Below are 15,804 nucleotides of genomic sequence, written 5' to 3' on the forward strand. Positions count from 1 at the left end.
AAGGGAAGAGGATGAATGGAGGAATAGATAAGAGGATTATTGAAAATAAACACACACTACTGTGACACCACATCATAAAGAAAGATGGTACTTATCCACATATTTCACTCACAACTCACAAGCTACATTCTGTCCAATTCCCTAATACATGAGTAAAGCAGTATTCACAATCTTTCATCCCTTTCATTGGTAAACTCTAACTGCTTCTGTATTTACCTCTTCCTATGACTTGAATTCTTTTAAAAGGGAGGGCTCAAGACACTTCTCTAATTTTGGCTAAACCTTTTCTTTCTTCTTTAGGTACTGGCATCTCAGTGGACCTTATATATATATATAATATATATATATATATATATATATATATATATATATATATATATATATATATATATATATATATATATATATATATATGTTACAGTCAATACCTGAATCCAGACAATTTGTAAAGTGACTTATTTTTTCAGGCAATTTGTGAACTGCCTGGTTAGGTTAGGTTAGGTTAGGTTAGGTTAGGTTAGGTTAGGTTAGGTTAGGTTAGGTTAGGTTAGGTTAGGTTAGGCAGTTCACAAATTGCCTGAAAAAATAAGTCACTTTACAAATTGTCTGGATTCAGGTATTGACTGTAACATATATATATATATATATATATATATATATATATATATATATATATATATATATATATATATATATATATATATATATATATATATATATATATATTGTCAGCCTTGGCTAGTGGCCCTCTTACATAACAAACCCAAACACACACACACACACACACACACACACAAGTAAAAAGACAATCCATTCTTAATAGGAACAATAACAATGACTCATAAACAAAAATCAAGCTTTTCTTTAAGGACTGGCACCTTAGTGGGCCTTTTTAATATATATATTTTGTTGCCCTTGGTCATTGCTCCTCTTGCAAAAATCATTCCAATCTTAAGAGGAACAACAACAAATGACTTATAAATACCAATCCAGTCCACACTACACCACACACCTCCAGGTAAGCAGAGATAGTCATGTAGACATGTTCGCCGGGCAGAGTGACGCGGTTGAGCATCACGGAATTGTGGAGAGAGGAATCCCAGGCAGCCTCAAAGCGGAAGAGAGTGCGGTCCTCGCCAGGATACTCAAGGTACTCGCCAGGGAAGATTCCAAGGGAGAGGACTGAGGTGTCATTATTGTCATCTTCATTTTCGGGGGTACTGCGGATTCGACCTGAGGGAATAGAGGCAGGTAAGTGATGGGAGTGAATGGGGATATGATGGGACAAGTAGCAGGATTGTAATATGTTATTCATCCATTCATATTCTCAACTTTCTAACACAACTCATCTATCACTTCACCCATTCACTCACAATTCAACCTTCTCAGACAACTCATCCATCCATCTTTCCTTCATCCACACACATTTTCACTTTCAAAGACACTTCATTCATTAATCCTTCATCCACTCACATCCTCACCTTTCCCAGACAACCCATCCATCATTTCCACTCATATTCTCTCACCTCTCTAATACATTTCATCCACTCATTCACATTCACTCACATTCTCCCGTTCTCTCATCCACTCCTCCACTCACCGGCCACGAGCTCCCTCACGTCCCTCCACACCAGGTCCTGTGAATGCTCGTGCACGATGGTGATGCGGATGCGTCGCTGGATGCCCTGGTGGAGGAGGAAGAGGCCACGGCAAGGCAGGTCGTCCCCGTGCTCCACTACTGCAGGAACATACTCTCCACTCGGGGCTGTGTGGGGGAAACAAAAAGGGGAAAGGGAGGAAAGAGGGTGGAGAGCCAGGGAGGGAAGTATAACAAGGGGGAAAGAAAGGTGGAGTAGATGGGATGGAGAGGTAGATAGATGTAACAGAGGGAATAATGCAGGATAAAAAGGGAGGAAAGATTGGAAGCCAGAAAGGGAGGTGGGAGGAGAGGAAGGAAAAGTTGAGAAGCAGGAAGGCAGGATGAAAGATGTAATAGAAGGAATGATGGAAAAGAGTAGAGAGGAAAGGCGGAGGAAAGGTGTAACAGAGGGAGTGATAGAAGATAAAAGGGAGAAAGGCATTACAGAGGGTACAGTGGAAGATAATGAGGAAATAATGTGTAGAAGGAATGATGGGAAATAGAGAGATAGAGGGAGAGATGAGTAGAAGGGATAACAGATAGGAGGGAAGGTGTGAAGTGGAAGAGAAAGGAATAAGGAATTAGAGAAGGGTGGAAAAGATAGAAAACAAGGCAGGAGTTAGAGGAATACAAGAAGAGTAGATGATAAAAGAAGAAAGGAAGAATGGTTAGAAGAAAGGGGGAAGAGGGAAGAGAAGAGGTATTTAGTGCAGTGCCATTATAATAAAATCTAATTAGTAATTTTTATCATGCATCAATTTCTTCTTCGTTATCTTGAGTAAGGCAAATATATCATGTGACCTTAGTAATTCAGCAATCCTGTGCCAAGTATGGAGAAAGAAAACAAACATGGAATCTGTAAGACTGTGTAGAAGTGAAACTGTAAAGTAAGATTGTGATAGTGTGTAAAAATAAAATTGCATAAGAGTAAAACTATAAAAGTAAGACTGTAAGAGTGCATAGAACAAAACTAAGATTGTAAAAGTAAGATAATAAAAGTGAGACTGCATTAAAGTAAGACTGTAAAAGTAAGACTGTAGCACCAAGACTGTGAAGGTAAGACAATGTAGAGGAACAAAGGCCCCCCCTGAACCACGCACCTAGCTCGCAGATCTCGAACCAGACGAGGAGGTCATGCCTGGCGTGCACGTGGGAGGTGGATGGGCTCTGCATCACGCCGAACTTCGGGGAGCGGATGGGCTGGCTGATGGGAATAGCGGGTGGGCTGCATCCTCTTAGGGGGGACCACGGGAGCTATTGGGGGGGGTAGGATGCCGGGAGGTAAGCTGCAGCCCACCGCCAGCACCAGCAGCACCAGCAGCAGCACCAGCACACAGTTGCCAGAGCACATTCAGCAGCAGGGTGGTGGAGTGGAGGAGAGGGAGACAGCATAGCACGGGGTGTTAGACAGACAAACAAACATGCAGGATGGTTGGGAGCGTTAGCGAGTATTGAGAAGCTCTATAATAAAACGAACAGATGATGAGTGCATTTGGTTGTCTCACTTTATGTTCACAATGATGCAAAAACACATGAGCATGAATGCAAAAACAGAGAGAGGCAATGAATACAAAAATCAAAAGGTATGAATGCAAAAACACGAGGGTATGAATGCAAAAATAGAGGCATGAATGCAAAAATAAGAAGTATGAATGCAAAAGAAACGGGTGAAAACAAAACATGAGGCACATTCTTGCGCTCTAAGCTGTGACAATAAATGGCCATTAACTCTGCTACATATTGTAATCTTAACTCTTCTATCAACTCAAGTGGTCCAAATACTATAGCCGAGTATGCTAGCAGAGGAAGTGAATGCATGGGAAAATAAGGCTGCAAACACACATACACACACACACACATACATAAAGATCTGCAACTTGCTCTGGGTGTTAAATGTTTTCACTGATGAACAAGCAGTTACTCTCCTAAAGGGACAGGATGCAGTGTATGATGTGAAAGGGTCTTGCCTAACCACAGATCAGACTATATGAACTCTAAGCTCTTTCTGTGGTGAATTACACACACAAATGCATGAACACACAGTACACACCATCACCAGAGGGGGGTTGGGAAGAAAGGGAGGCAACATATGAGGTGTGTACTCACTCACACAGCAGTAGGAGGAACAGAGGTAACAAAGGAGAGGGAAGCAGTGACAAGCCAAGCAGCAGCAGTGAGGCAGGGACGCTGGAGACTGACTGGCATCACTTACTACACCTAATTATTATATCTACTAAAGATACACTACAAATTTACCAGACTGTATAAATATATTACCATTTTACATATCCTCATATTCTCTCATTAAGAAAAAGGGCAATAGTTTAAAAATACTGCACATTACAGAAATTGCATTATGAACTAGAAAAAAGAGAGTCATATCTAAATATTCTCCAATATATATATATTTTTTTTTTCTAAACCTATTAGTAAGTATAAACAAAGCTCATACTGTTGCCATGGTTAACTAAAACTTTATAAAGGAAGATATGATCATGAAGAAACTTATTACAAATACAACCTAATAATTTTCGTATGAGTAGCTCAAAGAGTATGCTTACTGCTTTCATTATTACCACCAAGTGATCTAATGTAATAGTGAGTAGCCATGATACCACTGTTACATTACCACTATGATAATCTTTCTTAAAATACGGGAAGTGATATTCAAAAAGGAACCAGAGAAATAGGAAATTGGTAATAGGATTTCTCTGTTTCTTTCTTGCTTAGTGGAAATGTAAACTTGCTTAATACCAACTCCCATCTTTCTGCTACATTACTATTAATTACTATTATTACTGTATTACTTATTCTTCTGGCAGTACAATAATTACAATACTGTAATAATAATGAATGAAAAAGCAAGAGAAATAATGACTGATCAATTTAAAGCACCTCAGCACTGGGATCATGAATCATATTCTGAAATGCTTCTGTGCTGCATCCCCATTAGATTCACAAATCTCTAGTTGAGGTTACACAGGCTTTTAAGGGTGTTTTTAAGGTTATAGTGATAGATTAACAAGATTTCTACATTATTAACAGCAGAAACCCTCTTGAGAACTGTGCTAATCATCTCTGTGGTCTTTGAAAATAGTTGTGGCAAGAGAGCAAAGCATTTCAGAATATGGGCCCATAAAATATCAAAGTCAGGGAATGAAAGAAAGTAAAAGGAGTGGAGACTGAATTAGGCTGGGCTTACAGTGGCCTTTGAAAACAGCCATGGTGAGAGAGCAAAGCATCTCAGAATCTGAACCCATGAGGTACTATTGAAAGTCAGGGAATGAGAGAAAGTAGAGGGAGTGGACACAGGACCAGGCTGGACTTACAAGTGTGTGGCGTCCTGGCGTGAGTCTCGGTGAAGTGGGTGCTGCTGGTAGTGACCGAACACCTCAAACACGATGGGCTGAGTCCTGATGTAATCTACGAAAGCTTTGGTCACCGTGACAGTGATCTGGTAGGTGTGGAAGAGGAGAGAGATGGTGAGTATTAGGTTAAGTTAGGTCTTGTGTGAGTGTTATGTTCAATGTAAGGATAATTTCATGGAATGTATGAAATAATATGGGAGGGATGTTAACTGTTAGGTTAGGTCTTGTGTGTGAGTTATGTATGGATGGAACATACAAAATAATATGAGAGAGAGAGAGAGAGAGAGAGAGAGAGAGAGAGAGAGAGAGAGAGAGAGAGAGAGAGAGAGAGAGAGAGAGAGAGAGAGAGAGAGAGAGAGAGAGAGAGAGAGAGAGAGAGAGATACAAAAGCAGACAGACAAAAATAAACACAAATACAACTCACACATGGATATATAGAGGAGAATGAAACACACACACACACACACAAAATAAATAAATAAATAAATAAATAAATAAAATAAAATAAAATAAATAAATAAATAAATAAATGAATAAATAAACTAAAATACGTAAAATCAAGAATAAAAATAAAATAAATAGATAAATGAAAAACTCTTCAACCTTACAGTCAATACAGATAGATATACTCACATTCTGTACATGATAGAAGCCAAGTGGGGGTCCCTTGCCGGTGTTTTTGACGGGCTCGGTGGAGAACGCCTCATCATGACGGTGCAGGAAGCTGTGGTGGTGTTGTTGAGTTAAAAAGACAAGTTCTGTAGTTTCAAGATCGAGTAATATGTTTGTGGATGAAGAGAGGAGTTTTGTAGCTTAAAAACTGAGTAAGATGCTTGTGTGTGAAGCTCTTTTTTATGTAAGAGGCACTAGCCAAGAGCAACAATATCAAAAAAAAAAAAGGCCCAATGAGTACCAGCCCCAAAGAGATACAGGCAAAAAGTTTAACAAGGAGAATATGATGTACATAAGCAGCAATTTTATTCTTCTTAAACGTACATGAAACGCGAACTCACTTGAACTGGCAGAAGATGTCAGCATACTCAGTGGAGACGTCAAAGGCCTGGAGGACTGTGACACGGAAGGTGAGCTCCTGTCCAAGGCGCAGGTGGGGCGGCAGGTCATCATACTTGCCGCTGTCACATGAACTGGCACTGCTGTCACCCCGTCCACTGTCCACCTCACATACCTCATCTGGAAAAAGTTAAAATTGAACTAAGTAAAATTCATAAGTTACAGTAGCACCAAAAAAACTAATTAAATAGCATCAACAATCAACTTTTCATACGACATTACAACTCTTTTTCTTGGTCTTACACACACACACACATTATCTGGGCAATGGCAAGGTCAAAATTCAGCCAAGTAAAATTCTTAAGTTACGATACAATTAAAAACTAATTAGATACCATGAATAATCAACTTTTCACATGGCATTACAATAACTACTTCTTCTTGGCCTTATTAACCCCTGGTGAGGTTGGCTGCTCTTGTGTGTTGCCACCAGTAACTTCTGTCTCTTGATTCCTCCTCTTCCAGGCACAGCTGTCTCATGTCTCTCTGGATTTTATCTCCCCATCTAATTCTCTGTCTTTTCCTACTTCTTCCCCCTCCACCTGGCTCCTCTGCCACCTTCACAGAGTCACCCTGATTCATCCTGGCTTCTCTTGCCTTCTCCACAAATGCTTCAACTATTAATACAAATAAAAACAAGAGTGGTAGTATTTTCATTACCTTCCAGCTTGATAGTGTCTCCTGGACCCACTTGTCCCTCCACAATGCGTTCCTCCTCTGCTGCAGCTGCTGTATTCTTCTCCAGTACCTGGGCTGACAGGGACCCTCGCTTGGCACGTGGCCTCTTGAAGCTGCCCTCATTGAAAGATATCCTGGCTGACTGCCTCACTCCTGCTGGCTGGGAGCTCTCCACAGCATCCTCCTCAGAGACTGGTCATGTAAAGGAGGGAAAAATAGTCTCATAGTCTTGCAATAAAAAATCTCTTAATGCATATTACGAGTGAAAAAACGAGTTATTTACTCTTAATTTTCAGCATCACATATAGTTTTATTGATGATGAATGATAGTTATAATGAATAGCAGGGGATAATTAAGAGTTGTAATGAATAGCAATGCATAATAAGAGTCTGAGCAAACAGAGAATCACCACTCACCAATAACGGCCTGCACTGCCACCTTGAGGTAGCCCTTCACATCACCACGCTCGTTGACAATGGCCACACGATGCAGCAGAGGCACAGGGTACAGCAGGTTGCTTAGGTACAGGAACCCTCTGCACGAAATACACACACTTCAGCAGTCAGCAATAGCATTATATAAAAGTAATTACTGAAAATGCCTAATGTCTCAATTTTTTCAACTCCCATTCTACATATCAGTTAGTAGCTGAACAGGAAGATTGAATTGACTAGGAATAAATATGTAGGACACTTTTAACTGCTATCATACATATAAGTTAGTAGTTGAACTGGGAGAGAGAAAGAATTAGGAATAAATTTGCAAATATGACCTTGCTGTTTATGAGTTTAGGTGTGATGTGTGAAAGGTGTTTAAGTGGTGTCAACTGTTTTTCTGAACCAGTAATATATTTAAGTCACTTGTTATGTGTGGTGCCTGGAGAGAATGAGCGTTTGTATGAGTCAGTATTAGAACAGTACATGAGAAAGAATTAATGTTTTTGAATCGATAGTATATTTGAGTTATCTGTTCTTACCATGTATGGTGTATGAGAGAATGAGTGTTTATATGAATCAGTACTACAACAGTGCATCAGAAAGAATGAGTTTCTGTGTGAGTTAATGTCAAGAATATAAGTTAGTAGTGTCAGTTGATGACTGTATACCTTCACTGTACTCAAGTCTCCAAGATAATAAATGAGAATAGGTAGGTATGTTTTATACAAGGAATGCCACATGTAGGCCTGATGGCTTCTTGCAGCTTCCCTTATTTTCTTAAGTTCTTATATTCTAAGTCTCAACCCACCTTCCAACAAGCCTGAACCAAGGGAAGCGGTCATAGAAAGGATCTCCGCCTGTCAAATTCTCAATGTTGTAGTCTGGGGAGGTGGGTGACAGCTCTGCCTCATTGTGGTACATCTCCCGCATCAGCTCCAGGCGCTGTCTGTTGGGAGGAAAAGGGAGAAGACTGAGGACATGTCATCACTCTGCTGAATAAATCAATGATGCTCCTAATGTTTACTTCCTCTACTTCACTGACTCCTGTGTAAGTCAGGAAGGTTGGACACACACATAAGCTATGGAGATGAGGAGCAGCTTCTAATTTGTGCTGAGTTTCTTAAGTCTTATGTCAATCATCAGAGTTGACAATACATTTCAGCAACATATGTGTACATAAGTGAGGGAAAAAAAAAGGAGGCTGACAAACCTTGAACAAAACTTTAGAGAACTGACCGTGTGAGGTGGAGTAGACATCTGCAGGACTTTGAGCTGTCTTAGAGATATGCGAGACATACACTGACCTTCCAGATGCTGAATGCTTACACACAATACATGCTATTTTATAAACACATATGATACTGAGGTAAACAGCATAAAAGCAATTCTTGTGAAAGTCAAGAAGTGCATTTTGGAAGAGGGTGTGTTTTATCACACGTCTAAACCTTGGGTAGATAATCACATATGCACTGCCAATTTCCTGGCTAAATGCATTTCATATTGTTAAGCAAGGATTGAGTAACAGGCTGGCTGGATGACTGACTGACTGAATGCTTATTTGACTGATTGACAGTCCTAGAGCACGAGAAAGTACTTTGCCCAATGAAGAGAAAAGAAAAATGGAGAGAGAGAGAGAGAGAGAGAGAGAGAGAGAGAGAGAGAGAGAGAGAGAGAGAGAGAGAGAGAGAGAGAGAGAGAGAGAGAGAGAGAGAGAGAGAGAGAGAGAGAGAGAGAGAGAGAGAGAGAGAGAGAGAGAGAGTGAGAGAGAGTGAGCGAGCAAGACACTGACATGCGGGTGTTGAGGAGTCTGGTGGGCAGGAGCTGGGAGAGGGAGAGCTTGGCCTGGTTACACGCTGGAATGCAGGTCTGCAGCTCCTCCTCCGCAGGGCGCTCAGCAGGTGGCGGGGAGGGCGGCAGAGGGGAGCATGGGCTCACGTCAGAATTGTAGATCTGACGCATCAACTCCAAACGATGTCTACAATGCATGGCAATACAAAGCAGATGGTTTTAGTTCTTGGACTGCAGAAGGATGCCAATAAACAGAGCTTTAAGACCCCTACTGGTTTGTAAGTGTTTTGTGGGATGACATCCTGATATGCTTGGGTGTGACTTCAGTCCATGGTAGCTTGCATTCTATACTGCCAGAATTGTAGACAAAGTTTGGGGGCATGACGTCAGGACAGAGGGGCTTGCAGGGAGGGTCTTCACTTACCAGGAGAGTGCACGTTTTCTGCTCTGATGGTGCTAAGTCTATCACTGACAGAGGTGACTTGTTTACTTACCAAACACTGGCTTATGGCTCACTCCAATTTACTCTAGAGACTCTTTCATCATCCTCAACAGACACACACACAGCAAACTTTGTCTACAATACTTTGGGGATTTCTATGTATTTATAAGTGGAAAAATGGTTCACTAAGGAATATCTAGTCAACTATAATTAGAAAAATGAGAAGTAAAAAGAAGGAAGATAAAAATAAAAGACCAAGTTTTTCCTCCATAAAACATACTTCATTCACATCACATTGAAATTCATAATGTGTGTGAATGAATGCTAGATTTATTAATGTCTGGTATAGAATTTGATGTGAAGTATTTTAGTGATGCATTCTCATTATTAATGCAGGATATGGTATATATCAATTGCTCAACTGACTTGTAGTGATAATACCCCTGACTCTAGTACAATACATAGCCAGATAATAGAAAATATAACCAAGTGTTCTATTCTTTGGTCTAAATTTCCTCACTCACAACCAGACAATGGAAAATAAAACCAACTGCATTTCATTCTTTGATTTAAATATTTTACCCACAAGACAATGGAAAATTTAATGAGCTGTGTTCCATTCTTTCATCAAAACATCACCAACTGCACAAGGAAATTCTTCACTGGCTTATCTCCTCCTTTGTTAAAGATTAGCCACTTGCAGAAAGACCTTTCAGTGAATTTTTAGAATGCACCAGAAAGCTGTGGCTTTGAAAAAAACAGGCAAAGTGGAAAAAATGTTCTAATTCTTGCCTTTTCCCATCTCAGTTTTCAAGGATAAGAAACTGTGCTGATATATAAAAAAGAAGCAGTGAAGCTAACAAAATTTAAATGAAGCAATAAGAAAAGCACTAACAGAGGCCACAAGAGAGAGAGAGAGAGAGAGAGAGAGAGAGAGAGAGAGAGAGAGAGAGAGAGAGAGAGAGAGAGAGAGAGAGAGAGAGAGAGAGAGAGAGAGAGAGAGAGAGAGAGAGAGAGAGAGAGAGAGAGAGAGAGAGAGAGAGAGAGAGAGAGAGAGAGAGAGAGAGAGAGAGAGAGAGAGAGAGAGAGAGAGAGAGAGAGAGAGAGAGAGAGTGTTATCTACTTAGAAGAGAAACAGAGAAACTAAAAATCACACACACACACACACACACACACACACACACACACACACACACACACACACACACACACACACACACACAACACAAAACACATCAGACACTGGGCATTCAAAATAATACAAGACATGCCAAAGGGAAAATTAAAAAGCTGCAACTTATACAAACCTCAACTTAACAACACGTGACACAAACCGAAACACGTAGAATCATGGTGGTGTGGAATGCAATTGGATCACACAAAAAAATAAATAAATAAATAAATAATAATAATAATAATAAAAAAATACAAAGATAAAAATAAAAATCTTAGTAGAGGATGAGTACAAAATGATGACTCAACCATATAGAAAAGAAACTATGTATATATTTTCATTATAGAAAAAAATAAAAAATAAAAATAAAATATATAATTAATAGATAAATAAATAAATAAATAAAAAAATCACCCTTAGTAGTGCATCAGTGCAAAATGTGAGAATCATTAGGAAAGAGAAGAAATGTATAGTTTAGAAAGACAATATGTGACTGAATATAATTAGATAAGAGAGAGAGCAGTGAAGTACATTCATTATTTGCTTACTAACATTTGGTTCATTCAAATGAGTGAAGAATCTATTATGAATGCTTCCCCTCTCTCTCTCTCTCCTCTCACTCCCTATGATACAGAGAGAGAGAGAGAATAAAAAATCAAGACAGAAAGACGGAAACAGGAACAGAGGCATAGATAATGGTAGGAGAATATACAGAGAGAGAGAGAGAGAGAGAGAGAGAGAGAGAGAGAGAGAGAGAGAGAGAGAGAGAGAGAGAGAGAGAGAGAGAGAGAGAGAGAGAGAGAGAGAGAGAGAGAGAGAGAGAGAGAGAGAGAGAGAGAGAGAGAGAGAGAGAGAGATCGAAAGAGCTAAGGATCGAAAGAGCTAAAGATCGAAAGAGCTAAAGATCGAAAGAGCTAAAGATCGAAAGAGCTAAAGATCGAAAGAGCTAAAGATCGAAAGAGCTAAAGATCGAGACAGCTAAAGATCGAGACAGCTAAACATTGAGACAGCTAAACATTGAGGCACCAAAGAATCAAGAGAGAAAAAGATTGAGAGGAAAAGATCAAGAGTAAAAGAACAAGAGATAAAGATTGAGGGAGCAAAAGATTGAGAAAATGACAGAAACACCTAAAAAAACAAACACAACCTTAATGCATCACAGAGAGAAAGCAACACACACCTCAGTTTCTCAAGTGTCCAGTAGTGTGTGGCACCGTTCTTGGTGTCCTGAACTTCCACAGCCACAATGGTTCGAGGGATGGGCCGGTCCTCCTCATCCTCCTCCTCGTCTTCCTCATCCATCAGCGGCAGGAAGTCAGGTGGCAGGGGAGAGTACAGTGTGTCCGTCAGCAGCGTGAACTGGAACTGGACCTGAAGAATAGAAGGATTTGTGAGTTGGTTTGTTTATTCATTCACTTACTCCTCTAGTTGTTATGGGCTTGTGGTATATTTAATTTGGAAAAAGAGTTTAGGTGTGTGTGTGTGTGTGTGTGTGTGTGTGTGTGTGTGTGTGTGTGTGTGTGTGTGTGTGTGTGTGTGTGTGTGTTTCTATCTGTGGTATATTGTGGTTGTGTTTATTTATTTGGGTGTTTATATTGCTTGCTCTCTCTCTCTCTCTCTCTCTCTCTCTCTCTCTCTCTCTCTCTCTCTCTCTCTCTCTCTCTCTCTCTCTTTCCCCTTCTCTCTCACTGTCTGTGTATGTATTCTCCTGTTTTTGTGTCTATATCTCTGCTTGTGATTCTGTCTGTTTTTCTGTCCTATTCTTCTTGATGCAGGATCAAGATTATATAAGTTGGGAATTATAATTTGTCACTTAAGTTTACCATCCTCTAAATCAGCAGTGTTGGCCAAGGAATGAGAGTCCTTGTTACTGCCATTATCACTTGAATTGCATCTTTATCAGAGAAGTAGATATCAAGCAGGATTGAATTCTTGTCCTGTCTCTTGAAACTAAATCCAAAGAAAGCTCACATGTGAAAGTAACAAAATAATATTATCCTTAATGCCTTTCAGAATCTAGCATGCCCAAAGAGGAGCATATATCTAAAGTCATTCTGTCTTTTATCCTGACAATCCTTTAACTTTTTTCCAGCTGTCAGTTCACAACGCAGGAAAATGTTAACTATTCATAAAAATTAATAGACTTTGACTACATCCAACTGAAATTTCCCGCAGCACTGGATGACATCAGGGGAGCAGCCACCGACTTACCTTCTTCTTGAGTTCGACAGATATGGCATTGGCTTCTTTGAGGAAGATAGCATTTCCCCAGAGATCATCACGCAGGGAGGTGAACTGGTGATACTTCCATTTGCGGAATGCCCAGGAGGCTAAGGCATAATCCCGTACCGACCAGTTGCATTCTGCGTCAAACAAGGGGTTTACTGAAACACCAACACAGAGCATTAGGTGAGCCTGCCCCCCCAACCCTGCAGGGACCTCGGATTGCAACCATCAAGAGCGCCTTGCTACGCCAGCACACCACCATAACACAAGCGTAAAAAACGAGCTTTGCATTATAAAAGAAAGCTAACAGTGTTTTTATCTCTTTATTTTTAACTCTGGAAATGTTAGCTGAAAAGATACTTAAGAAACATTTATAAACTTGGCTTACTGTGGCTGGCTAACTTCTTGCTACTAACACCTATAATGAACTAGCCTTGCATGATACAGAACAATAGTATTTCTGTCTTTTTCTCTCTCTTTCTCTTTTGTCTACTTAAAAGCTGGAGAAATCACCTAAGAAGAAAGATGAAGAACGATAAAAAGCAGACTTGCTGTGGATTGCTGAACTCCGGCTGTGTGATTGTAGCTTTACTGAACAGATTAATGTGAGGAGGATCTACAGCCTGAGCAATGACGTTCACCGTGGTCATACAAGGGGGGGACACAGGCTGACTCCTGCCACGGTAGAGGCATCTCAGGGAAACCTATCAGGTGAGTCAAAAGCATTATTGGGCCTTTCACATTTGGGGGAAAATCTGTAACTTCATACCACACTATGACTTTTCAGTGTTAAAATCCTCTGAATATATATTACTGGGTCTTAACTTTGTTCTTTCCAGTAGAAGATAAAACTTTACACTACATACTAACTTTACCACTAGAACATCCTTTGGCATGATGCAAGTTTGGGGGCATTCAACAAGATGACAAACCAGTGGGGTTACTAGTCATTATATCACGACACTCGAGAGCATCAATAGTGAGGAGGAGGGGCTGGGGGTACTGCTGGTGGCTCAGTGTGGACAGGGGAGTGGAGCATATCTGAGCCTTCAGCACAACTCAGGGTAAGGGGAGTGGCTCTCATTCACCTGCTGTGCTGAGAAAAGTCACTTAGCTCCCTCTCCTTGCCATACAACCACCTGTGATGTGGCGATGGTGGTGGTGGGCAAGGATGAGGCAGTGATCTTCTGCGGCACCATCCTGATAGGTGGTCATGTGTCTTTAGGGTCACTGGAGGACGTGATCAGTGCATGATTTGGGACCTCATGATCAGAAGGGAATAGCATGAGGCAATTCTGTACATTTGTGGATGACTTGAATTTGCAAAATCTCAACATGATTTGTTGTTTCTGCAGCATTTGCTCCTTTTCTTTAAACTAGTGTCACCATATAACAGGACTTCTTTATAATTTACAAAATCTTTCATATCATTGGTGAATACTGCATTGATATGACTAAGGCTGTGATGAAATAGTGATGGATGATGCAGAAACACAACAGTAACATCAAGAACCTTACAGCATGTAGTGTCAACCACCCAGCATTGTTCTCCTGCTCATCAGTGAACAGAATCCATTAGGGGGAGGGGAGGAGAGAACATGAGGCCCCAGGGTGGGGGGGCAGGGGAGGGGAGACACAACCAACTGGCAGCAAGGGGGAACAGCAGCCAATATTATAGTCACTCTAGGTTAAGCAACAAGACCAACCCTACCATTCTACCTACTGCTAATGGTAAAAAAAAAGTATAATAGTCAGTATGACCAAAAAACTTTTGTGAAGCATGTGGAGGACTCATGCAGGACTCATTCAAATGATCATCATAAAAACCATAAAGACTAAACTAAAGTGGACACGTTGAAGACTGAAGAGAATATAAGCAGACACTAATGTACCTCAACTAATAGTAACTGAAAAGGTTAACAGAAAAATTGATACTGGAATGGAGAATGAGGACTTTCTGATGCTTGGCTCAGCTTGACTTGGTCTACCTCCTACAGTGTGCTCTTGATAAGTTGCTAATCGGGTCCTAATGGAGCAGATCTCTTATATGCAGATGCTACTCCTTACAACACTCCATAGTAATGAACTAATGACTCAAATATTTATATTATGCATATTAATCTTAAAGTGAGAGCTACATTGATTTATCTAGGACATAAAAATCCAAAGTTATTAGCACAGAACTAGAATTTTTAATGTTTAATGACCATAATATAAAAAAGGTTCAAGAAACTACAAGGTACATCTGTTGCATACTCTTAAGAGTAATACCAATGTTTAAGGAAGTGTTTCTGGAGTGTTTCAGTGTTGGCTGTGAGGTGCATGAGGTAACACACAACACATTTGGTGGGACACACTCAACATAAACAGTTATTATGGGAAAAAAAGGAGCTTGTGGTGAGGCACAGAACAGCGTCCTTTTTGTTGGTGAGTGTGCAGAATATCACAGCATTTTTATGAGGGATCCTATTAAGGACAGAATCCATATTTTTTAATTACATGAATAGTAATTTACCTTTACTGTAATATAAGAAATAAATATAAAATGCTTTCTCATCTATTTTTTACTTAGCTTCTTCATCAAGTGGCTTCTAATAAGATATTCATTAAATCCATTGGGTTAATCAAATTACCCAGTTAAAGTATAGTCCAAGAGAGATGTTTGGACATATACAGGTTGTTCTGGGTGCTGTGGGCAACAGGAGTGTGAGTGAGATGGTGGCAGTGCAATAGCAATGAACATAATGCAACAAAGCCTCCCCCTTCCTGTGTGTAAGGGGATATTGAGAAAGAAATCAACAATTAACATATACAAGAACATATAGTGATGACATAATAATAATAATAATAATAATAATAATAATAATAATAATAATAATAATAATAATAATAATAATAATAATAATAGGAAAATCAGTGGTGGCAAATGTGAACAAAAGTAAGACTAGAAAAAATTAAGAGAGAGAGAGAGAGAGAGAGA

At 39.9% G+C, this 15,804-nt stretch overlaps 1 protein-coding gene across 11 annotated transcripts in view; it reads right to left on the bottom strand.

Annotated features, from left to right (window-relative positions):
• LOC135109233 (kinesin-like protein unc-104) overlaps positions 1 to 15,804 on the bottom strand; it is a 110,607-nt gene that overhangs the window by 11,485 nt on the left and 83,318 nt on the right. For 8 of the 11 annotated variants that reach the window (XM_064020452.1, XM_064020454.1, XM_064020461.1 and 5 more), the window contains 12 exons: positions 12,810 to 12,982; positions 11,779 to 11,969; positions 8,984 to 9,169; positions 8,003 to 8,140; positions 7,174 to 7,292; positions 6,739 to 6,948; positions 6,021 to 6,198; positions 5,641 to 5,731; positions 4,969 to 5,093; positions 2,740 to 2,843; positions 1,601 to 1,765; positions 1,013 to 1,233 (listed from right to left, as the gene is read on the bottom strand). In XM_064020452.1, the coding sequence (XP_063876522.1) occupies positions 1,013 to 1,233; positions 1,601 to 1,765; positions 2,740 to 2,843; positions 4,969 to 5,093; positions 5,641 to 5,731; positions 6,021 to 6,198; positions 6,739 to 6,948; positions 7,174 to 7,292; positions 8,003 to 8,140; positions 8,984 to 9,169; positions 11,779 to 11,969; positions 12,810 to 12,982 (1,901 nt within the window). The remainder of the gene's footprint in view (positions 1 to 1,012; positions 1,234 to 1,600; positions 1,766 to 2,739; positions 2,844 to 4,968; positions 5,094 to 5,640; positions 5,732 to 6,020; positions 6,199 to 6,738; positions 6,949 to 7,173; positions 7,293 to 8,002; positions 8,141 to 8,983; positions 9,170 to 11,778; positions 11,970 to 12,809; positions 12,983 to 15,804) is intronic. The other 3 variants (XM_064020463.1, XM_064020462.1, XM_064020457.1) reach the window with 2 other exon arrangements.

The sequence above is a fragment of the Scylla paramamosain genome, chromosome 18, assembly GCF_035594125.1.
Source record: "Scylla paramamosain isolate STU-SP2022 chromosome 18, ASM3559412v1, whole genome shotgun sequence".
NCBI lineage: Eukaryota > Metazoa > Arthropoda > Malacostraca > Decapoda > Portunidae > Scylla > Scylla paramamosain.